This window comes from Dipodomys merriami, unplaced genomic scaffold (genome assembly GCF_024711535.1).
Source record: "Dipodomys merriami isolate MVZ:Mamm:240054 unplaced genomic scaffold, mDipMer1.0.p SCAF_7, whole genome shotgun sequence".
Taxonomy (NCBI): Eukaryota; Metazoa; Chordata; class Mammalia; order Rodentia; family Heteromyidae; genus Dipodomys; species Dipodomys merriami.
Genome location: NW_027206290.1, coordinates 72,016,858 through 72,039,935, shown reverse-complemented (window position 1 = coordinate 72,039,935; position 23,078 = coordinate 72,016,858). Strand labels below are relative to the sequence as shown.

At 45.0% G+C, this 23,078-nt stretch overlaps 2 protein-coding genes across 3 annotated transcripts in view; one reads left to right on the top strand and one right to left on the bottom strand.

Moving 5' to 3' along the window:
- Positions 1 to 3,989: 3,989 nt before the first annotated feature.
- Positions 3,990 to 9,332, bottom strand: Procr (protein C receptor). The gene is made up of 4 exons (XM_070007825.1): positions 9,098 to 9,332; positions 6,614 to 6,871; positions 5,573 to 5,851; positions 3,990 to 5,337 (listed from the first exon to the last, which is right to left on the bottom strand). Exons 1-4 carry the CDS (start codon positions 9,180 to 9,182, stop codon positions 5,222 to 5,224), a joined length of 738 nt encoding a protein of 245 aa, XP_069863926.1. The 5' UTR covers positions 9,183 to 9,332; the 3' UTR covers positions 3,990 to 5,221.
- A 12,217-nt stretch (positions 9,333 to 21,549) lies between these two features.
- The window catches only part of Edem2 (ER degradation enhancing alpha-mannosidase like protein 2), a 29,957-nt gene continuing 28,428 nt past the window's right edge, over positions 21,550 to 23,078 (top strand). Inside the window, exons 1-2 of one of the 2 annotated variants that reach the window (XM_070007138.1) lie at positions 21,550 to 21,794; positions 22,011 to 22,121. In XM_070007138.1, coding sequence (XP_069863239.1) covers positions 21,688 to 21,794; positions 22,011 to 22,121 — 218 coding nt within the window. In that variant the 5' untranslated portion in view covers positions 21,550 to 21,687. The remainder of the gene's footprint in view (positions 21,795 to 22,010; positions 22,122 to 23,078) is intronic. The other variant, XM_070007139.1, reaches the window with a different exon arrangement.

Below are 23,078 nucleotides of genomic sequence, written 5' to 3'. Positions count from 1 at the left end.
GGAGTTGTGGCTCAAGAGATAACGTAAGCACCAGCATGCGCTTGTGGCGCATGCCTGTAATACTAGCTACTCAGGAAGCTGAGATCTGAGGATCACGTTCAAAGCTAGCCCGGGCAGGAAAGTTTGTGAAACTAATATCTCCAGTTAACCACCAGAAAACTGGAAGTGGTACTGTGGCTCAAGTGGTAGAGTACTCGCCTTGAGCTGAAGAGCTGAGGGACAGGGGCTGGGAAGGTCAGTGGTAGAGCGCTTGCCTTGCATGCCTGAGGCCCTGGGTTCAATTCCTCAGCACTACATAAGCAAAAAGAAAAGAGCCAGGGCTAGGAAGGTGGCTCAGTGGTAGAGCGCTTGCCTTGTATGCAGGAGGCCCTGGGTTCGATTCCTTAGCACCACATAAGAAAAAAGAAAAAAGCCGGAAGTGGCGCTGTGGCTCAAGTGGTAGAGCGCTAGCCTTAAGCTGAAGAGCTGAGGGACAGCGTCCAGGCCCAGAGTTCAGGCCCCACGACCGGACCCAAAAAAAAAAAAAAAAGAGCTGAGGGACAGGGCCCAGGTCTAAGCCCCATGACGGACGAAACAAAGAAGGAAAAAAAGAAAAGAAGGAAGGAAGGAAAAAAGGAAAGAAAGAAGGAAAGAAAGAAGGAAAGAAAGAGAAGGGAAAGGAAAGGAAAGGAAAGAAAGGAGGGGGTGACACTGTTTGAAAAGAAATGTATTCATTACTTGACTTATGTAACTGTAATCCCTTTATATGTCACATTTACAATAAAATTCACATGCACTCACAAAGAGATAAGGTCCCTGCCTAGTAAGTATGAATCCCTGAGTTCTAATCCCAGTACCACAGAATAAAATGCTTTTAAAATAAAAAAAACCCTAGAACATATTTAGGAAGAGAGCAGTGACAAAAAATAAAATTGGGAAATTGTGTTGGGACAATGTGGACAACCTTAAATATCATTTTGAGATTTCCAAATTTAAGTTTACATACAAGGAAATTAAAAATAAAAACAATGATATAATTAGATCTGCGTTCTTTTAGTCTGATGTGAATTAAAGCATTGAATGAGCAGAGGAAGGAGAACATTTAGATGAAGGCTCTCACTACAGTCCAGACAAGAAAAATATGGAGAAAATGTCTGTTTCAAGAAGTGAAAGAGGTACGTGCACATATGGATACATGTATTGAGTTTTTTTGCAAACAGAAGTTTAGAAAGCTTGTTTTTTGTTTTTTTTTTTTCTGGAAGCAGATGATGAGAATTTGAAGTGCAGGATGTTTACTAAGGGGAGGAAGCAGGGCTGATCTGAAGGAAAAAAAAAACCAAACTGCCCTGGAGATCCAAAAAAGACCCAGGCAACCTCACAAGAAGCTCTAGCGAAAATACTGCTCATCAAGCTATCTTGCCAAAATTGGACCTTTATTAAAATGTCAGACCAGCTGGGTGCTGGTGACAACACCTGTAATCCTAGCTACTCAGGAGACTGAGATCTGAGGATCATGGTTCAAAGCCAGCCTGGGCAGAAAAGTCTGTGAGACTCTTATCTCCAATTAACCACCAGAAAACCAGAAGTGGTGCTGTGGCTCAAATGGTGGAGTGTTAGCCTTGAGCTGAAGAACTGAGGAACAGCACCCAGGCCCGGAATTCAAGCCCCACAACCAACCAAAAATTAAAAAACAAGTCAGACCTTCTGGGCACTGGTCTGGGACAGTACCCAGGCCCTGAGTTCCCTAGGATTGGTACATAAAACAAGTCAGACCTTTATTATTTCTGCCTTACCCAGTCATCAGATGAAGGCAGCCACAGGATTGGCATGACCTTCTTTGGGCATGAGTGTTCTCTGAGGCTGAGGCAGATACTTAGGAAGTGAAGTAGATGAAGGCCATCCTCACTGAATTACAAGGCTTTCCATGCACTAAGGGGGTACATTTCTTTGCCAATCATGATAAATTATGATTATATTAAATGAAAGCAGTGTAGGATAAAAGAGAGAATGGCTGGACACTGGTGGCTCACACCTGTAATCCTAGTTACTCAGGATGCTGAGGTGAGTGCTTTGAAGCCTATGTGGACAGGAAAGTCTGTGAGACTCTTGTCTCCAATAAACTACTTAAAAAACAATTAAACCAGGGCTGGGAAGGTGGCTCAGTGGTAGAGTGCTTGCCTAGCATGCATGAGGCCTTGGTTCAATTCCTTAGCACCACATAAGCAGAAAAAGCCGGAAGTGGCGCTATGACTCAAGTGGTAGAGCGCTAGCCTTGAGCTCAAGAACTGAGGAAAAATGCCCAGGCCCAGAGGTCAGGCCCCACAACCAACAAAAAAAAAAATCAAAACATCCATAAGTGGAACTGTGGCTCAAACGGAGCTACCCTTGAGCAAAAGAAGCTCAAGGCAGTGCCAGGCTCTGAGTTCAAGTCCCAGGATTACTACAAAAACAAAAAATCAGCACAGAGCTGGAGACACATAGCTCAAAGCCTAGCCTTTGTGAGGACCTGAGTTTGATCTCTAGAATCACAAAATGAGGAAAAATTAATGCGAATGGGAGGCTTGAAGGTCTGCAGTCACTGTTGTATTAATCAAATATACATGTGTTATTTTAATGTATTACTTTATCTAATATTTATAATGCCTCTATGAGATAGTGTTATCATTTTCTCACATCCTTTTTTATTATTTTATTATTATTATTTATTATTTGTTCTGTGAATGAATAAACAGGCAGGCCTGGAAAAGCTAAATGCTTGGCTCAAAGAAGCAAATCTCAAGTCTGATGACAAAACATGTTTTCCCTCCCTCCTTCTCCCTCCTTTCTCTTTCATTATGAGGCATTGAAGTCACAGCCTTGTACTTTTCCAGGCAGGCACTGTACTTCTTTTTTTTTTATTTTTTTTGGGGGGGGTCTGGTCGTGGGGCCTGAACTCTGGGCCTGGGCGCTATCCCTCAGCTCTTCAGCTCAAGGCTAGCACTCTACCAATTGAGCCACAGTGCCACTTCCGGCTTTTTTCTTTTTGCTTATGTGGTGCTGAGAAATCGAACCCAGGGCCTCATGCATGCAAGGCAAACGCTCTACCACTGAGCCACCTTCCCAGCCCGGTACTGTACTTCTTAAGACATATGTAAATCCTTTTGCTTTAAGTTTGTTTTAGAGCCTCATTCTTTTGCCAGACTGTTCTCAAGCAGAGATCTTCCTATCTCTGCCTCCTGAGTAGGTGGGATTCCAGGCCTGTGCCACCATGCCTTGCCTAAAATATGTGTTTGGGGATTTTTTTGGGTCAGTTGTGGGGCCTGAACTCTGGGCCTAGGAGCTGTCCCTCAGCTCTGCAGCTCAAGGCTAGCACTCTACCACAGCGCCACTTCCAGCTTTTTCTGCTTATGTAGGTAGTGCTGAGGAAATGAACCCAGGGCTTCATGCATGCTAGGCAAGCACTCTACCACTGAGCCACCTTCCCAGCCCAAAATATGTGTTATTAAAAAATAAAATAATGTTTCTTCTTCACATCAATCTCCACAAATTAATTATATTTGGAGCCATGGAAGCCAGATCATCTAGAAAGGATATACCTAGGAAAAACTACAGAAGCAAAAGAAAAAGAAAAAAAGACATTTGAAAGAAGGCATTATTTACAGGATGAATTGAATAAGTTTAAATAGTCAAAAAGATTGAAAAAGAGTGGCCAGAATAGTTTTTATACATTAGAAGCATGATATCTCAGAAGGCAGGGTAAAATGAGGGTTCTAGGACACATAGTTAAACATTACAGATGTCATGGAGGATGTGAGCTGGATAATTACAGGTTGCGGATCTATACAGAAGTCAGACTGTAGTGGGTTGCAGAATAAGAGTGGGAGGTGGAAATAGAAGCAAAGGATATAGGGCACTTCTTCAGAACAACATAAGAGAAATAATTATGCTTTTTACATATGTAAGAAATTTAATATTTAATTGATCAATTAATAGCTCATATCTTCCATATTATTTTTTTTTTTTTTGGTCCGGTCGTGGGGCCTGAATTCTAGGCCTGGGCACTGTCCCTCAGCTCTTCAGCTCAAAGCTAGCGCGCTACCACTTGAGCCACAGCGCCACTTCCGGCTTTTTTCTTTTTGCTTATGTGGTGCTGAGGAATCGAACCCAGGGCCTCGAGCATGCAAGGCAAGCGCTCTACCACTGAGCCACCTTCCCAGCCCTCTTCCATATTATTTAGATTTGGATTTTACACTTCCACCCATTTCTCTGGTCACTTTCTTGCTCTGAGTGCGTGTGCATGAGCACAGGTGCATTGATACTGGGGCTTGAACTTAGGGTCTCAAGTTCTTGTTTGGTTTTTGTTGTTGTTGTTGTTGTAGTTGTTGTCATTGTGGGGCTTGAACTCAGGGCCTGGGCGCTGTCCCAAAGCTCATTTTTGTTCAAAGCAGGTGCTCTACCACTTTGAGCCACAGCTCCACTTCCCATTTTCTGGGGGTTAATCAGAGATAAGAGTCTCATGGATTTTTCTGCCTGGGCTGGCTTCGAACCATATTCCTCAGATCTTAGCCTCCTGCGTAGCCAGGATTATAAGCATGAGTGACTGCTGCCCTTCTTGCTTGTTTTTTTTTTTTTTTTTTTTGCAGGCTAGTACTCTACCACTTGAGCCACACCTCCACTTCTGGTTTTTTTGCTGGTTATTTGGAGATAATAGTGTTCAAGTTTTGTCTACCTAGGCTAGCTTGAAACCATGCTTCTCAGATTTCAGCCTCCTGAGCAGCCAGGATTGCAAGCATGAGACACCAGCACCTGGTGATCTTCTCCCCCAATTTATACCAGCATCACTTCTTAACTCAAACACATAGGGAAGTACTAAATGTTGTTTATTTTGGTTTTGAACAACTTAGTTTATTATTATTATTACTATATGTTTTGAATGCTTCAGGTGATTCTGTCTTTGTAAATGCCCCATGCCCACCTTCACCATCTGTTTTCCACAAAGATAGATACGCATTCAGTTTTCAAGCCAATTCAGCAGCACATACAAAGTTCTTAGATTCTTAGCAAACCAAGTTTCTTTACCTAGTATCCTCTCCTCTCCTAAAATCTTGGTGAGTGGATCTGGGAGAGGAAAAGAACTTTCACTTCAAACCTTTTAGTGAAACGGTGTCCCAGCTGGAGAGTCTGTTTGGCTTTCTGTGAGCTGAGACTTTTCCCATGCCAGCCCATCAATCCAGCCCTTTCTTAAGAAAGAACTTGGGTGTAATTAACAGCGCCGTCCACCTGTGCACAGGAAGATGCCCACAGCCACACCAGCAATGATGAAACAGCCCATCAGTACACCCAGGACCAGCGAAGTGTAGGAGCGTCCTGTTTGGCTCCCTGAAGAACACGCAGAGGATTAGCCTAAGAACATGCCTCAAGGAAGTCCACAGTTTGAGTTAGTCCTCAAAGGAAAGGGGCCAATTCACTCAGGGACTCAAGCTGTGTACCTTGTTTTCCAACCCCCAGCCCCGGGCCTCTTGTTACTCAAGATATGCATCCTTCAGCCCCTCCATTTGCCTGGGACTTTCCCCTTCCCAACACTCAGGCCTGGCATGAGTGCCATCCATCGTACCTTTCTCATCTGGCATGGCCAAGTGCTTCTCCACATACTGCACGCAGGTGTCTTGCAGGAATTCCTGCATTTCATACCGAGTCCGATTGTAGGCATTGAGCTGCTGGAGGGTGTAGGTGAGCGCTGCTGAGGGGGCCTGGGGACCTGCTACCCACAAGGCTGTTTCTGGCTTGAAACTCACAAAGGAACTCCCATTCACTTGCACGTTGAAATACACATGGGCACGGGAGCCCTCAGGAGGCAGCTCACAGCCCAGGAAGCAGCTGACGGTGAGAGGAACTGTGGAGGGGGGATTCAGGGTCAGGGTTCTGTGGAGAAGGATCCAGGGGCAGGTATGGTGGGGGAGCTGCTCACCTTGCGAAAGGCTGTGGGAGGAAGGCCTGGAGGAAAGGGGACAGTGGGGAGGAGTCTAGAGTTAGATGGTTGGGGGCTGGGCAAGGAGAGGCCAAGGATGATGAAGAAAAAGGAGGACTATGGGAGAAAGGAATAGTGGCTATAAGGGGAGGGGGTAAAATTAGGGTCTTTGAAAACAGCGAGTTGGGGTTGTTAAGAGCAAAGCCAGCATCAGCAACTGTGAGAACCACTGGAGAGTTGAGGGGAAAGTGCTGGGGGTTGTGTGGAAGGAAGGAGGGGGGTCTGTGAGGGACAGGAGCTGGTGAGTGTGAGGCCAGGGCTGGGGACTGACACTTTGGAGGGGTCAGACAGGGCCTCCCAACAGGGTTCGCCTGAGTAAGCAAGCCATGCCAGTGTGAAGAGTCTGATGCAAGACTCTCACCGTTCTCCAGCTCCACCCAGCAATCCAAGGGCCCAGGGCCCCAGGAGCTCCACGGGTCACCTCCACCAGAGACCGTGCTCACCCACTGGCTCTCCACCCTTCCCCCTGCCCGGAGAACCCCGCCCTTCCATAAGGCCCCGCCCAAGTCCCCTCACAGGCCCCGCCCCCTCTCACCAGGGCATGCTTCCACCATTCCAGCTGGGAGGGGGCGGTGTGGGGCAGGGGGGAGGAAGGGGCGAGGGGGGAAGGTGTTCTCCACCACTCACAGGGGACACTGCCCTTCCGTTCTTGCTGCACCAGCTGCACGAGGGTTCGGAACTGGTTCAGGTAAAGCTTCAGTCTGCTCTCCGTGTGGGCCCAGCTCTCAGGCTCCTCCAGGGGCTGCAGCTGTAGGATGGTGATGTTGGTGCCAGAGCCCTCCAGAGTGTGTGTCAGACGCCCCCCCAGGGTCGCGTTGCCCTGGTGCCACACGTGAGAAGGGTCGGGGAAGTAGGAGATGTGGAGCATGTGGAGGCTCTGAGGACCTGGGGGGGGGAGGGCAGAGTCATCGCGTCAGGGGCAGGGGCGTAGGAGGGGGTGGCTGGCAGCGGGAGATAATAACCCCCTGCCCAGAGGCCAGCCTCCCACCTTCTTGACCCCATAAAGTGCCCTCCCACTTTTCCTCTTGGATCATGCTCACAGTAACCCTGCATTATTATCTTCATTTTACAGATGCGGAAACGGAGACCTGCAATTGGAGGAGACACTCTGTCTCCTTTCTCTACTTCTCCCCTTTTCTGACTTACAAGACGATCCCAGTTCCATCTCCTATTTCCTCCTTCTTCTGCCATTTCCCTAGTTCGGGCCTGGCCTGAGGAACCTTGGTCCTGCCTTTTCTTTCCATGGCCTTCATTGTGAGTTTCAACCTCTCTAATAGGCCTTCAACCAAAAACACCCAAGACTAAGATCTAGTTCTCCCTAGAGTCCTCCAATGGCATGCCCCTCTTCCACTCAATCGAAAATAATAATGGTATCTATTAAGTGCTTATTATGACCTAGGCCCTGTGGGCTGCACACATAATTAGTTTAGTTGTGCCTTCTTCCCCATAGCTTAATGTAGCAGCTACTATTATTAACCAGTGTATTTGGAAACAGAGGCTAAGATGACATAGCAGAGCCAGGGTTTGAGTGCAGGTAGCCCACGTCCAGCACATATAGCCAGGCTGTGTGCTGCCTCCTCATAGGTTACCTGTCCTCAGGATTTAGCCTGAGATTTAAGGTTGCCAGTGGCCTGAGCCCTGCTACATTGTCTGGCGTGTTCTCATTGCTTAAAAATATCACGCTACTGAGGATTCCTTATGCTGACTTTTGGCTGACAGGTGAATCACACATAAGGGTTGCACTGTCTCCCTTGTTCGGCCTTGCACATTTCTAGACATGCTTCAAGACCCCATCTCAAGCTGGGTGCTAGTGGCTCACAACTGTAATCCTAGCGGCTCAGGAGACTGAGATCTGAGGTTTGCAGTTCAAAGCTCTAATCAGCCTGGGAAGGAACCTCCATGATACTCTTATTCTCAATTAACCACCAACAAGCCAGAAGTGAAGCTGTGGCTCAAGTGGTAGATTACTAAGCCGTAAGCAAAAAATAGGGACAGTGCCCGGGCCCTGAGTTGAAACCCCAGGACAGGTACCTCTCCCTTCAGTTTCCCTCTCCTTCAAGAATTTTCCTGATGTCTCTCCTGCTCTCCTGCCCACTTGGATATATTTTAGTGATCCCAGACCACTCTACATTAGCATATACTTCATAGGATTCTACATTTCTGTAGAGTCTGGTTATCTATTCTTTCCACACCCAAAAAAAGGGCCTGGCACAGTACTAGTGCCCAGAGAATGTTTGAATTAGTATGTGTGTGTGTGTGTGTGTGTTGCCTGTGCTTGCATCTGAGAAGTCTCACACTGTATCTCCAGGAGTGAATCAGGATGTCAGTGTGAGTAACTTAAGACATTGTCCTTAACTGTTTTATCAACCCAGCTTCTTCCTTTGTAAAAAATGGATAGAATAATATTACTCACCTTGTGGGGTAATATGGTGGCAAATGATTTAATAGAGTATTAAATAAATACTTAATGCGGGGTGATAATTGCTCCCTCTCTAAGGGGGAGGCTAAAGCTATGGTAACAGTGGGAGAGAGGAAACCCTGTACACTGATAATGCACCAAATAATGCCATTTTTCTACCTAAATGCAGCCTGATCCCAAGTGAGCTGTGCTATTAGCCACAGCTTCTCTTTCCCCCAATATCCACCTCACCAGCAGTCCCTAGGTACCCCATTTTCCCTATCTCCCCTTCTGCAGCACCTGTCTCAGTTACTGTCTTTTAGGGGTTCTCCTAGTCATGCCATTCCTTTGATCTCTCTTATCTCTAAATCTCTTCTGCTCTTCCAAGATCTTCTCATCACCCTCAGCTCTCCTCTCTCTTCACTTTATCTGGCCCCCTCTATCTGGTGCTGATTCTCTTAGTCTCTCTTCTGGTCTTTTTCTTACTTTTCCTGTCCTTCTGTTCCCCCACAGCATCACTCCCTCCTCCTTCCCTGAATTAACTGGACTTCCTGGCTTTGGGACACAAACCGATGCCTATGCTCCGGAGAGATCCAGCCAGCTGCAGACACAGATGCTGTGGGATTAGCCCCACTCTATTCTTGCCCAAGTACCCAGATAAATTTGAGAGTCTCCAGAAGCAACCCTGGGTAGGAGACTTGTGCCAAACTCACCATCTGAGTCTTCCTGGCTACAAAGGGCCCAGTCAGGCAGCAGCAGCAACAATGCCGGCAGCAAATGAAGTAAGGTTGTCACCATCGTGGAGCTGAAGTTTTTTGATCCCACCTGGGTTCCTGGTTCCCGCAGGCTAAGAAATGAGGCTGTCCAGGAGGGGTGAGAGCTGAGCCTAGGAGGATGGAAAGAGGTCAGGGTATGGGAGGAGGAAGAGGGTGTCAGGCTTTTAAAGTGTTTTTTCTATGTGTCTCATTTCCTACTAGGGGGCCGGCCTCCCTCCAGCCCTCCCTCGGCCCCGCCCAGAATTGCACTCTCCTGCCCAGACCTGCCTTTTTTCCCTTTTCCCTAGGCTGTTTCTGAGGAACTGGGAAAGGAAAAGGGGGAGGGTGGCTTGCTGAGGAGTCCCTGTTGCGGCTGAGTCAAGGGGTGGGGCTTCTACTTTCAATTTAGAATGGACATGAGGGTGTAGAGATCAGCAGGTGACTGATGGGGAAACTGAGGCCCCAAGAGTTATAGGGACTTGTCCCAAATTTATCATCATCTTGGTGACAGATCCAGGATTAGAACTTAGTTTTCCAGTACAATTTACTATATTTTTGTCAGCATTTTAAATACAGAGCAATTTCACAATTGGGGGAATCTTGTACTCAGAAATAGTCACCAGTGAATGAGTGAGAAGGAATCATTATGTGTAATAGAATTATGAACAATTTATATAAACCTCAGTAAAGTTGGTTACATAAAGCAATATTTTTCAAACTGATATCATAATCTATTAGTGGGCAATGAGAACCATACAACAGGTCACGAATAATATGCTTTTAAGAAATGAACTAGAACAAGACTTTTCCAGCGTATGACCTTCAGTAAGCATTATTGTCTATGGGTATTTGAGTTGTGTTTGTGTGTGTGTAAATATTTAAGTTTGTATTGCAATAAGAAATGTGGTTCCTACTCTAGAAAGCAAGTAGAGAAATTTGAAAGTCACGCTCCCCCCACCTAAACGGTGATAATCCATACTGTGGACTACTGTGGAGTACTATATAGTAATTAAAAAAAAAAATTCTCTTGCCAGGTACTAATGGCTCACGCCTGTAATCCTAGCCACTGAGGAGGCTGAGATCTGAGGACTGCAATTCAAAGCCAGACCAGACAGAAAAGTCCCAGTGAGACTGATCTCCAATTAACCACTCAGAAACAAGAAATGGAGCTGTGGCTTAAAGAGGTAGAGCACTAGCTGGGTGCCAGTGGCTCATGCCTGTAATCCTAGCTACTCAGGAGGCTGAGGAGGTTTCAAAGCCAGCCCAAGCAGGGAAGTCCTTGAGACTCTCTTATCTTCAATAAACCACCAGAAAAACTGGAAGTGGCACTGTGAGTCAAGTGGTAGAGCACTAGCCTTGAGCAAAAATGCTCAGGGTCAGCACCCAGGTCCTGAGTTCAAACCCCACAACTGCCCAAAACAAACAAGCAAACAAGTAAATAAAAAAAATAAAAAATAAAAATTTAGATGGGCTCTGGTGGCTCCTGCATGTAATCCTGGCTACTCGGGAGCATGAGATCTGAGGATTGTGGTTCAGAGCTCAGCTAGGCAGGAAAGTCTGTAAGACTCTTATCTCCAATTAGCCATCAGGAAACCGGAGTGATGCTGTGGCTCAAGTGGTAGAGTGCTAGCTTTGAGCACAAAAGCTCAGGGTTAGCTCTTAGGCTCCCAGTTCAAGCCTACGTGCAATAGCTCATGCTTGTAATCCTAGCTACTCACAAGAGGCTAAACTCCAGCAGACTGGGTCAGGCATTGACTGTGTGATTTTAATTTTCACCTTATGTTCTTCTCCCAGGAGAAAGAGTTGATTTTACAGTGGAAGCTGGGGCAAATCCTGAACATTCATTAGGTATACTTATATCAGGTATACATATAAATACACACACACACACACACACACACACACACACACATACATGCACACACACACACACACATATATCAGTTTCCCACTCTATAAACAATTTTAAAAAATTTTTTTTGGGTCCGGTCATGGGGCCTGACCTCGGCCTGGGTGCTGTCTCTCAGCTCTTCAGCTCAAGGCTAGCACTCTACCACTTGAGCCACAGCACCACTTCTGGCTTTTTTCTTATGTGGTGCTGAGGAATCAAACCCAGGGCCTCAGGCATGCAAGGCAAGCGCTCTACCACTGAGCCACCTTCCCAGTCCCCAATTTTTTTTTTGTTTTTATTTTTTTGTCATTCCTAGGGCTTGAACTCTGGGCCTGGGCCTGTCCCTGAGCTCTTCAGCTCAAGGCTAGCACTCTACCACTTGACAGCGCTACTTCTGTTTTTTTCTGGTGGTTAATTGGAGATAAGAGTCTCAAGGACTTTCTTGCCCGAGCTGGCTTTGACCTGTGATTCCTCAGATCTCAGCCTCCTGAGTAGCTAGGATTATAGATGTGAACCACTAATGCCCAGCCCGAACTGAATATTTATAAAATTGCTGCAAGGAACTTTTTTTTTTTTTTTTTTGTCAGTTGTGGAGCTTGAACTCTGGGCCTGGGCTCTGGCCCTGAGCTCTTCAGCTCAAGGCTAGCACTTTACCACTCGAGACACAGTGCCCACTTCCAGCTTTTTCTGTATATGTGATGCTAAGGAATTGAACCCAGGGCCTCATGCATTCAAGGCAAGAACTACCATTGAGCCACCTTCCCAGCCCTGCAAGGAACTTTTAAAAAGTTGATATGAAGGAATAGCATCAAAGTTTTTTTTTGGCAGCTCATCAAAGTGGTCTGGTCAGGTAAAAGAATGTGACTATTTGGCTAGGCAGGTGCTTTACTACTTGAACCACACACACCTCCCAAGCTCTCTTTTCTCTTGATCATTTTCATGGTTGAGTCTTGCTTTATACCCAGGCCTGCCAGGGCTATGATCCTGCTATTTTTGTTTCCTGTATTGCTGGGGTTTTTCAAACTTTTTTTTTGGTCAGGCTGGTCTAGAACCAAGATTCCCCCAATCTCTGCTTCCCAAGGGTTAAAGGCTTGGGCCACCATGCCCAGCCCTGCTTTTGTTACTCACCACATGAATAAGATTTACTAATGGTGCAGCCATTTTCACTGTTTAGAAACATTCCATTTAAAAAATATATATCACAATTCATCTACCCATTCTCTGGTTTTAGATGCTAAAGGCCAGAGTAAGTATTCTTTTGTTTGTTTTGGCTTTTGGAGAGAGAGCCTCATTATATAACCCAGTCTTACCTCAAACTCATTATGCAATCCAGGCTGGTCTTGAACTCTTGATCCTCCTGCCTAAGTGCTGGGATTAAAGGCATGAGCTACCACGTTAGGCAGGACTGGTACAAATATTCTGGAATTCCTTGTCTACACATGGAGAGTGTTTATAGGGGTAAACTTGGGTGTGCATTTGCTGAGTCATAGTGTATATGGTTTTCAATTTTAGTAGACATTGCCAAACTGCTTTACAAAGAGGTACCAATTTACATTCCCAGAAATTCACATCCTTGCCAACTGATAGCACAGCCAGATGGGTAGGTGTAAAATGGCACTTCATTCTGGTTTGATTTTGTATTTTGTTTCCGATCCCTAATGGGCTTGTGCATCTTTTTTCTTTCCCTTTTCTCCCCCTGCCCTGAAGGGTTGAAGTATGTTTTGGGATGGAAGGAAATGAGGTACTTGGACTCAATTTGAAATGAAGACCTAGGAGTTTGATCTCAGTAGGTGGGGCCTGAGCCTCTGGGGTTAGCGTGAAGCCATATTACCCTCCACAACACAAATGGCACAGAACCCTATCCCATCAAGCTAAGATCTGTCATGGGCAGATGTGACAGCAGCAATTGCTCTATCCCAAGTGCCCTCCTCACACACTAGAGCCCTGAAAATTCAAGGGAGACAGCAATAATGTTTGATTGGTAACATTTATTGTGGTCAGTAAGTGTTCAGATGGTTCCATAAATGGTTATATCACTTATTCATGTATCAGTCCCAGTAGATAGATTTCATCAGTGTCACCATTGTACCAATGAACTGAGACTCACAGAATTTAAGTGACTTAAGGACACAAAGAAAAAGTTATAATTTTGCCTTTTGTCTGTATGATGCCAAAGTTTATGAGTTTAAATTTCACATAGTATTTTAATGTGTGTGTGTGTGTGTGTGTGTGTGTGTGTACATATACAGTGTATTCAAGATCTGAAGGTTTTACTCCCAGTTGTTGCTGGGAGTCATTTGAGCCATGCTTCTACTTCCGGCTTTTTGCTGGTGAATTGGAGTTAAGAGTCTCTCTGATTTGTTGTTTTCCCCAGGCTGGCTTTGAACCCAATCTTCAGATCTTCTTTTCTTTTCTTTCTTTTTGCCAGTCCTGTGGCTTGAACTCAGGGTCTGGGCACTGTCTCTGAGCTGTTTTTGTTCAAGACTAGCACTCTACCACTTTGAACCACAGCACCATTTCCGGCTTTTTCAGTTTCTGTGGTATTGGGGAACTGAACCCAGTGCTTCATTCATGCTAGGCAAGCTCTCTACCACTAAGCGACATTACCAGCCCCAGATCTCATTTTCTCAAGTAGCTGGTATTATAGACTTAATATTTCTTTTGGTCACTTTCCATCAATAGCTTTTGTTGTTTTTGTTTTTGTTTTGGTCAGTCGTAGGGCTTGAACTCGGCTTGGACGCTGTCCCTGCGCTCTTCAGCTCAAGGCAAGCGCTCCACCACTTGAGCCACAGTGCCATTTCCGGGTTTCTAGTGGTTTATTGGAGATAAGAGTCTCACGGACTTTCCTGCCTGGGCTGGCTTTGAACCACGATCCTGAGATCTCAGCCTCCTGAGTAGCTAGGATTACAGGCGTGAGCCACCATCGCCCAGCTCAATAGCTTTTTTTAAAAAAATGGTACTGGGGCTGGGAAGGTGGCTCAGTGGTAGAGTGATTGCCTTGCATGCATGAGGCCCTGGCTTCAATTCCTCAGCACCACATAAGCAAAAAGAAAAAAGCCAGAAGTGGTGCTGTGGCTCAAGTGGTAGAGCGCTAGCCATGAGCTGAAGAGCTGAGGGACAGCACCCAGGCCCAGCGTTTAGGCCCCACAACCAGATTCCCCCCCAAAAAAATGGTACTGAGGTTTGAACTCAGGGCCTTGTGCTTGCTAGGCTAGTGTTCTACCACTTGAGCCATATTCCCAATGCCCCATTAATTCATATACCTTATATATTTAAATGTTTAATGTATAGAAAATGTTATAATATATGCTAGGGCCTGTCATCACTTCCTCTAGGGAAATAATAGGAAAGCTGAAGCTCAGAAAAGTTAAGAATCTAATATCATGGAGTTTGAAAAGTACAGAGCAGAGATTTGATCTCAAAGAGGAGGGGGTGTGAAGGGTGGATACAAAGAGAGTGGAAAGAATAATGAGTGTAGGAAGCTGGTAAGTGGAAACAGTTGAGAAATTGTAAACCCATTGTGCACCCAGGGCTGAGTAGGAACTAGAAGAAAAATGCTGCATTTGGAGCTGAGGGACAGAAAAATCACAGAACAGTGGGCACCCAGCCAGCAGGCAGGATTTGATTCAGGCCTAAAGAATAAGATTCCTACCGAGCAAAGGGAAATGGAGAAGCAAGCAATGGTGTTTCCCACTTCAGCCAGCACATGCTGGGGAAAGATAAGGGAAACAGGAAGCTGAGCTGAGGCCAGTGCTAATGCAGACTCAGTGGGTAAGTGCCAGGGCCCCGGGAGCCTGGCTGAGCCAGAGACTGGCATTGTGCCTGCGGAACTTCAGAAGAACCTCTTCCCTTCCCTGTTAGCTTCTGAAGAAAGACCTGGCCCAACTCAGGTAACAGTGTGTGACCCCTGCAGAACACCTCCTGAGAACTTAGAATAAACACAATAAGTCCCAGAACTTATGATATCTAGTCACTGTATTAAGTAAGGAGATACATGGGCTTGATTTGCTTTAATGACCAGGACAAACATCCACAAGTCCCATTTTATGGATGAAGACAGTGATGGTAAAAAGGCACAGCTGATACTCAAACCCAGGTGAATTAGACTCCATAAACATTTTTTTTCATTACTGCTACATCCTATGGATCCCAAGTGCTCAGAACAAAGTACACATGAAGTAGGAGGAGGAGATAAGTAAGAAGGGAACTTGTTTTAGAAGCAGCAAACAGAACCAGACCTGCCCTAGAAAGAATGGAAGGTAGATAAGGTGGGTGAATTACTGAAGGAAAAGCAAAGGGCTAGATACAAGTTTTCACTGTGTTTTTTTTTGGGGGGGAGGGGGGTCCGGTCATGGGGCCTGAACTCTGGGCCTGGGCACTGTCCCTCAGCTCTTCAGCTCAAGGCTAGCGCTCTACCATTTGAGCCACAGCACCACATCCAGCTTTTTTCTTTTTGCTTATGTGGTGCAGAGGAATTGAACCCAGGGCCTCAGGCAATCAAGACAAGCGCTCTACCACTGAGCCACCTTCCCGGCCCTTCACTGTGTTTTTTTTTTTTCCCCCTTTAGGTTTGCTCCTGTCCCCCAACACATCTCAATTTAGGGAACATGGAAAGGGGTCCTATAAGATCAGAGTAATCCCAGCTCTGGCGTGCCTGGTATTCTTGGCATGGCTCCTGCTTTCTCTCTTGTCTTATCTTTCTCTGCATTTCTGTCATCCAAATCCACTTCTCCTCCTAGTTTCCTGAACACAGAACACACAAATGTTATCTTTACACTCTTTAGATAACCAAAAGTTTCTAGCTTTATAATTTGTTTTTTCTCTGTCTCTCTCTTTCCCTCCGTCCCTCCCTCCTTCTCTCTCTCTCTTTCTCTCTCTGTTTGTGTGTGTGTGTGTGTGTGTGTGTGTGTGTGTAGAGATACTGGGGCTTGAACTCAGGGCTTCAGGGTTCTTATTATCAATAGAAAAGAAAAGAAAAATAGGTTAATATCCCAGAGAACAAAAATTATAGCCATTTGGATTTTCTTCAGCAGTAGATAGGACAGAAAATGATCAAAATTACTACAATATCTAGGCTGTCATCAGTTCTAGAAATAAATTAACATTTTCTTCAGAGACAGATGATTTTTTTAATATACAGAGTATTTTTCTGTTAGGTCAAGCGAGCCTTGAACTCATGATCCTCCTGTTTCTTCCACATGAATGCTGGGATGAGAGGAATGTGTCATCAAATCTAGCTTCAGATGATTCTTAAATCAATGCTTTATCATATCAAAATATCACACAGTCATTTTTCTGTTAACACTAGGAGCTTGAATTCAGTAGCCATAGGCAGTTACGATTTCAAGGCTTTCAATAAATTTTTGTGGGAAGCATTTTCATTTTATTAGACTCTTTCCTTGTCTACATTTTCCTCTTGATATGAACTTAGAATAGTATTTGAGTTTGGGGTGATAGGACTGGTGGGATGAGGGGGTACACTGTAGGACATCAGTCCTCTTCCCTCCTTAATGTGACCTAGGATTCATTCCATATTACCAAACAGACAAAGAATTTGCTTTGGAACATACTAAAGCAGGCACTAGCCACCCACCCCTGGTCAATAAGAACATATTTTCTTTGAAAATATTGGATCTGAAAGAAATAGATATTCCCTAAAAGGCAGAAAACACCACGGAAACTTGTTGGATCACTCATCATTTTCATTTTAAAATATTGGGGTAAAGGTCTGGGAATATGGGTCCGTGGTAGAGTGCTTGCCTAGCATGCATGAGACCCTGGGTTCAATTCCTTAGTACCACATAAGCAAAAAAGAAATAAGAGCTGGGAAGGTGACTCAGTGGTAGAGTGCTTGCCTTGCATGCATGAGGTCCTGGGTTCGATTCCTCAGCACCACATAAGCAGAAAAAGCCAGAAGTGGCACTGTGGCTCAAGTGGTAGAGCGCTAGCCTTGAGCTGAAGAGCTGAGGGACAGCGCCCAGGCCCAGAATTCAGGCCCCACAACCAAAAAAAAAAAAAAAAAAAAAGGATAAAAGGACAAGTATAAGTTCACATGGAACATAAGAATTATAAAAACATGGTCTGGGGCTTTGACCAGGGAGTCATTGGTCAAATATTTGGACACGCTGGGCACAGGGGAAATTCAAGCATTTCTACAAGGGAACAGATGGAGAATTTCCCAGGAATAAACTAGCTATTTCTTGGCAGTCCAAAAGTATGTCGTATACAGACTTGGCTTTGGGAGTTGAGACAAACTACTGGAATGAATTGACCCCCAGATGCTAGGAAAGGGATTCCCAGAGACTCTCTGATATCAGTCAAGCATATTGGGCCAAAGGGTATTTAATTCTCAACCTCTGTGAGTTGTATTTTTTCTTCTGACAGCAAAAAGGAAGGGAATGTTGATCCTGGAATCACATGAAACGGCAGCTATGGAGGACTACAGAGGTGTACCAGTTGCCATTTTAAAATTCTCTATTGGCCTTTTATTAATATTTTGCCACTATTCTCATTAATTTGGAGAGGACAGACTGGGTCCAAATTTTGGCTCTACTTATTAGTTATGAGACATTGTTTATGCTACTAATCTTTTAAACTCTTCCACTTTTAAAACCTATGTTTCAGTTTCTAAGCTCTGTAAAATGGTGGTACTAATACTGTTTTAGACAGTTGTGGAAAGAGTTAGTGGTATAATGCATATAAAGTATGAAAAACAGTGCCTGGAATATATTAATTGCTACATAAATGCATGGTATTACCAATAAAATTGATCATGTCCTACTCTTCTTCCTTGTCTTTTTTTGGGGGGGGGATAGGGGTCCGGTCATGAACTCTGGGCCTGGGCACTGTCCCTCAGCTCTTCAGCTTAAGGCTAGCACTCTACCACTTGAGCCACAGCTCCACTTCCGGATTTTTTCTTTTTGCTTATGTGGTGCTGAGGAATCGAACCCAGGACCTCATGTGTGCAAGGCAAGTGCTCTACCACTGAGTCACCTTCCCAGCCCCTACTCTTCCTCCTTGTATCCCTTTCCAGTTCCATTTGAAATGTTATCCTATAGTTTTTTTTCCTTTTTTTATTGTAAAAATGCTATACAGAGGGGTTACAGTTACATTAGCAAGGTAATGAGTACATTTCCTATTTATCCTATAGTTTTATTCAACTTTATGAGAATTTTGGGGGAATGCTGATGTTGAATTTTGTTTTCTAAGTGACTGAACTCTATATAGGTCTGTTACTATTTTCCTATGCTGACAAGTGGCCTCATTCTTGTTTTGCAAATATGAAAACTGAATCTCTAATAGGGAAAGTAACTTGCCAAAGATGACACAAAGACAGTGGCTAAAGCAGTAATAGAATCATGGCCTACTACCAATCCTAGACTTGTTCCACTTAACACAGAGTCCAAGGACATTGACCACAGTTAATGATAGGATCTGAATGCCCTCCAAATTCTGTTCATCCATAGAAGACTTGAACACTCTTCTATTCCAAGTATTCTCCAAAAAACATTTTACCTTTTAAACAAAACCACAAGCATTTTAAGGGAAAAGAATGTGGGTTGATTACTTTGGAATATTAATTGTCCAGTACTAAAACTCAAACTCTTGAGGGTAGGAGTTATTGCCTGCTTCTGGTTGTTATGGTGAGATGCATATTACTCACTATCTCCTCTATTAAAAAAATAAAAAAAGGCTGGGAAGGTGGCTTAGTGGTAGAGCACTTGCCTTGCATGCATGAGGCGCGCTGGGTTCGATTCCTCAGCACCACATAAGCAGAAAAAGCCGGAAGTGGCACTGTGGCTCAAGTGGTAGAGCACTAGCCTTGAGCTGAAGAGTTGAGGGTCAGCACCCAGACCCAGAGTTCAGGTCCCACAACTGGAAAAAAAAAAAAAAAGAGGCTTAGGGATGGCAGGGAGATAACTGTTTACAACAAACAATATGTACAAGTTATTGACTAAGAATATTTTCACTTCTGGGGCTGGGAAGGTGGCTCAGTGGTACAGTGCTTGCCTTGCATGCATGAGGCCCTGGGTTTGATTCCTCAGCACCACATAAGCAGAAGAAAAAAAAAAAAAAAGCCAGAAGTGGCACTGTGGCTCAAGTGGTAGGGTGCTAGCCTTGAGCTGAAGAGCTGAGGGACAGTGCCCAGGCCCAGAGTTCAGGCCCCACAACCGGACCAAAAAAAAAAAAAAAAAGAATATTTTCACTTCTATTTTCTCATCTAATCCTTTGTGGCTGTATCAATTTCTGCATTTCAAATCAGAAATTTGAGGCTTAGAGAAGCTAGACATCCTATCTGAAGTCATCTCACAGGTAAATATTCAAATTTGACACCTCACTGGTAGACTGCAATTTTTTAGAACCCAGTATTGCAAACAGAGTGAGAAGTGAAACCAGGATGGAAGACTTCTATTGCTTTCCAGAGTGTAAAAATAATTTTTTCTCATTAAAAAACTATGAAGCTAGTCACAAGAAATGTGAAAATGGAAGCCGTGGCTTTATTTTTTTCATGACAGTGAATATATGTTTTTATTAAGCTAAAAAAGTAAAATGAAAGCTGGGTGCTGGTGGCTCACGCCTATGATCCTAGCTACTCAGGAGGCTGAGACTTGAGGATCATGGTTCAAAGCCAGCCTGGGCAGGAAAGTCCATGAGACTCTTATGTCCAATAAACCACCAGAAAACTGGAAGTGACACTGTGGCTCAAATGTTAGAGCACTAGCCTTGAGCTGAAGAGCTGAGGGACAGTGCCCGGGCCCAGAATTCAAGCCCATCCCAACAACAACAAAAAAAGTAAAATGAAGAAAATTAAAAAAAATTTTTTTTTGGTTAGTCATTGGACTTGAACTCTGGGCCGGTACACTGTCCCTCAGCTCTTCAGCTCAAGGTTAGCATTCTTCCACTTGAGCTGAAACACCACTTCCGGTTTTCTAGTGGTTTATTGAAGATAAGAGTCTCATGGAATTAGCTCAAGGTTAGCACTCTTCCACTTGAGCTGAAACACCACTTTTCCGGTTTTCTAGTGGTTTATTGGAGATAAGAGTCTCATGGAATTTCCTGTCTCAGCTGGCTTTGAACTGGGATCCTCAGATCTCAGCCTCCTGAGTAGTTGGATAACAGGCTTGAGCCACCTGGCCCAGCTATGTTTCTCAATTTTGCACATTGAGAAACAGATCATTACTAAATCCAGGCAACCTGGTTCCATCTTCTCTAGAGTCTTTTCCCTATGAATATTTGATCTACATGAGAGTTCTGAATGGGAGGGAAAAAAAAAAGAAGCTAAGCTCTAGGACTTACAATATGGAGAAAGATGATTAGTCCAGAGTTTCATTTGGAAAGAAAGACTTAAAAAAAATACTTTATGCCTATATTAGGCTGAAAAATAAAGTCCAGGTCCTCATTTCTGAACCTGTAAATTTTATGCTATTTGGGAAAAAAAAAAAGTGTCTTTGGAGTAATTAAAGATCTTGAGATGGAAGCATATCCTGTCTTATTCAGGTAGATCCTTGTCACAATTTTAAAAAAATGTCCATATAAAAGAGAAACAGAAGATGTGACACACATTCAAAGGATGAGATAATATAAAGAAAGAGGCAGAGACTGGAATGATAAAGCCACAAACTGAGGGATGCCAGCAGTTAGGAGTATTTGGAAAGGCAAGGAATGGATTCCCCCCTTGCTGGATCTCCACTTCAAACTCAGGGTTGGTTCTACTGCACATCACTAACCAGAGTTATGGTTGTTGTTTTGGTCTGAATGCTGATCATAGACTTTAAGAACTTAAAAGAAAAATAGTTCCCAAACCCTTTCAAATCTGTAGTGACCAAGGTCTTCACTGGGAGGCTACATAGTAGTCTGTGGTGGTCCAGTGTATTGGGTTGGACAAGTTTCTGGGTTGGGGAAGACTTTCATGAAATTTATGAATTCCTAGAACTTAAAAAAGGATTTCAGGAAGCTACAAATCGCAGCGTCAAAGATAGTTCTAAGGTGCTAGTTACATAATCAGGGAACTGTTTTGTTTTGTTTTGTTTTTTGCCGGTCATGGGGCCTGAACTCTGGGCCTGGGCGCTGTCCCTCAGCTCTTCAGCTCAAGGCCAGCGCTCTACCACTTGAGCCACAGCGCCACTTCCGGCTTTTTCTGTTTATGTGGTGCTGAGGAATCGAACCCAGGGCCTCATGCTTGCAAGGCAAGCGCTCTACCGCTGAGTTTGAGCAGCTCAGTGTTTCCTCTAATGGTCAAATCTGAACATTTCTCATTCATTTTACATATATAAAGCCACTCAAATACTGATTCGCTAGTTCCTGTTCAATAAGAGACACGTCCCTTTACAGCGCTACATACAGTTTTTGTACCCGATAAATGCCCGACAAATGCTAACTGGAATTAAACATTAATGAATAACAGTAGCCACAGCAGCCACTGTACTTCAGACACGTGGATCTCCGCTTGAGAAGCGGTACAACCCCCGAGAAGCTCTTGACTTGGGACCCGCCCCCCGTATTGCATTCTGGAGATTGTAGTCCGGAAGTAAGTGGAGGGGTTCAGATTGCGCAGGCGTCGTGGCGCTCTTCCCCGGAAGAACCGGCAGCGGCTCCCAGAATGAGCGGGTGGCGGTGGCTGCCCCTGCGGTGGCGGCCTTGACCCGACGCGAGCTCTATGCCTTTCCGTCTCTTCCTCCCGCTTGGCCTCCTGTGCGCGCTGCTGCCCCTGCCCCGTGGTGCTCCTGGCCCCGATGGCACCGCGCCCGACCCTGCCCACTACAGGTGAAGGGGACCAGGCTCCCGCCCTTACACAGCTGGGGAATGGGGAGCGCTCCCCGGGTCCCTTCCCTGTCTCTGTACCCCAGGACCTCCATCGGGACGTGCTGGGCAGAAATCAGCTGCTGATTCCCACTTCCTGCCCAATTTCTGGTCGTTTCTCTCACCGGGTTTTCTGTTCTGCCCTCCCCTCCTTGCCTTATTTCTCACCCCTCGCACCAGGGAGCGAGTCAAGGCCATGTTCTACCACGCCTACGACAGCTACCTGGAAAATGCTTTTCCCTACGACGAGCTGAGGCCGCTCACCTGTGACGGGCATGACACGTGGGGCAGGTAGAGCGAGCGGAGGGCTAAGGGGGCGGGCCGGGGTTTGGCAGTCCCGTCCTAGGCTTGTGGCTTCCTGGTTGCCTCACTGGTTCCAGAAAGTTCCCAGGCTTGCCCTTCTCTCACTTTAGACTAGTACCCTCGGGCCGTACCCATCTTCTGGCAGTGTCAAAAAGTCCTGGTTTCACTTGGCAGGCTAGAACTCTGGGCCCAGCCTCAGCAGTTAACAGCTGGTGGGGACTTGGGTACAACTAAAATAGAGAATGTGAAAGGGCTCCAAGAGCCCCTCATTTTACAGGCTAATAAACAGGTCTAGGAGTGGTTCTTACTCTCCCAGAATTTAAGAGCTTTGTAGTTGGTGTTCTCTGTAACTGAAACACATTTCTTGCCCATTGTGTCCATCTTACTGTTTCATTTCATTTCTTAGTGCTTTACGTTACCTGCTTAACATCAGCTCTCCCAAGCACCTTGCCTTCAGATCAAGCTTACAAGTCACCTGTTTTCTTTGTAGCACTCTTCAGATACTATTATTGTCATGTATTTACAGGCTTGTCTTATTCCCACTAGAATAAAAATCGAGGAGAACTGAAATAATGTCTTGCTCCTTGCTAAGAATTGGCTGACGTTGACATTGAACACTGTGTTAAGCATTTTACCATGTCATCTCATTCAGCCAAGACTCCTACGAGTCAGGTGCAGCTATTCCTGTTTTACACAGGTTTACAAATGGTGGCTTTTCCTTTCAAAGCTAAGAGCTAAGGAAGTAAACTCAACTTGTGCTGGTTTCCCTTTTTAGCTGGGAAAAAGTAAATTCAAACAAATGGCTAATTCAGGCAGTACAAAATCATACACAGTACGAGGTAAAGATTTCATGCCTCAGAATAGTTACCTTTCATATATGTATATTGGTGCTAGTACCTGGGCTCAAACTCAGGACCTTGTGTTCTCACTTGACATTTTTGCTCA

Excerpts from the sequence above, each read along its gene's own strand:
- Procr (XM_070007825.1), bottom strand. The coding sequence starts at position 9,182 with ATGGTGACAACCTTACTTCATTTGCTGCCGGCATTGTTGCTGCTGCTG. Across the intron at positions 5,852-6,613 it reads ACGGAAGGGCAGTGTCCCCT|TTCCTCTCACCGTCAGCTGC; the intron begins GTGAGTGGTGGA and ends CCCCCTCCACAG. Across the intron at positions 5,338-5,572 it reads GGCCATGCCAGATGAGAAAG|GGAGCCAAACAGGACGCTCC; the intron begins GTACGATGGATG and ends CGTGTTCTTCAG.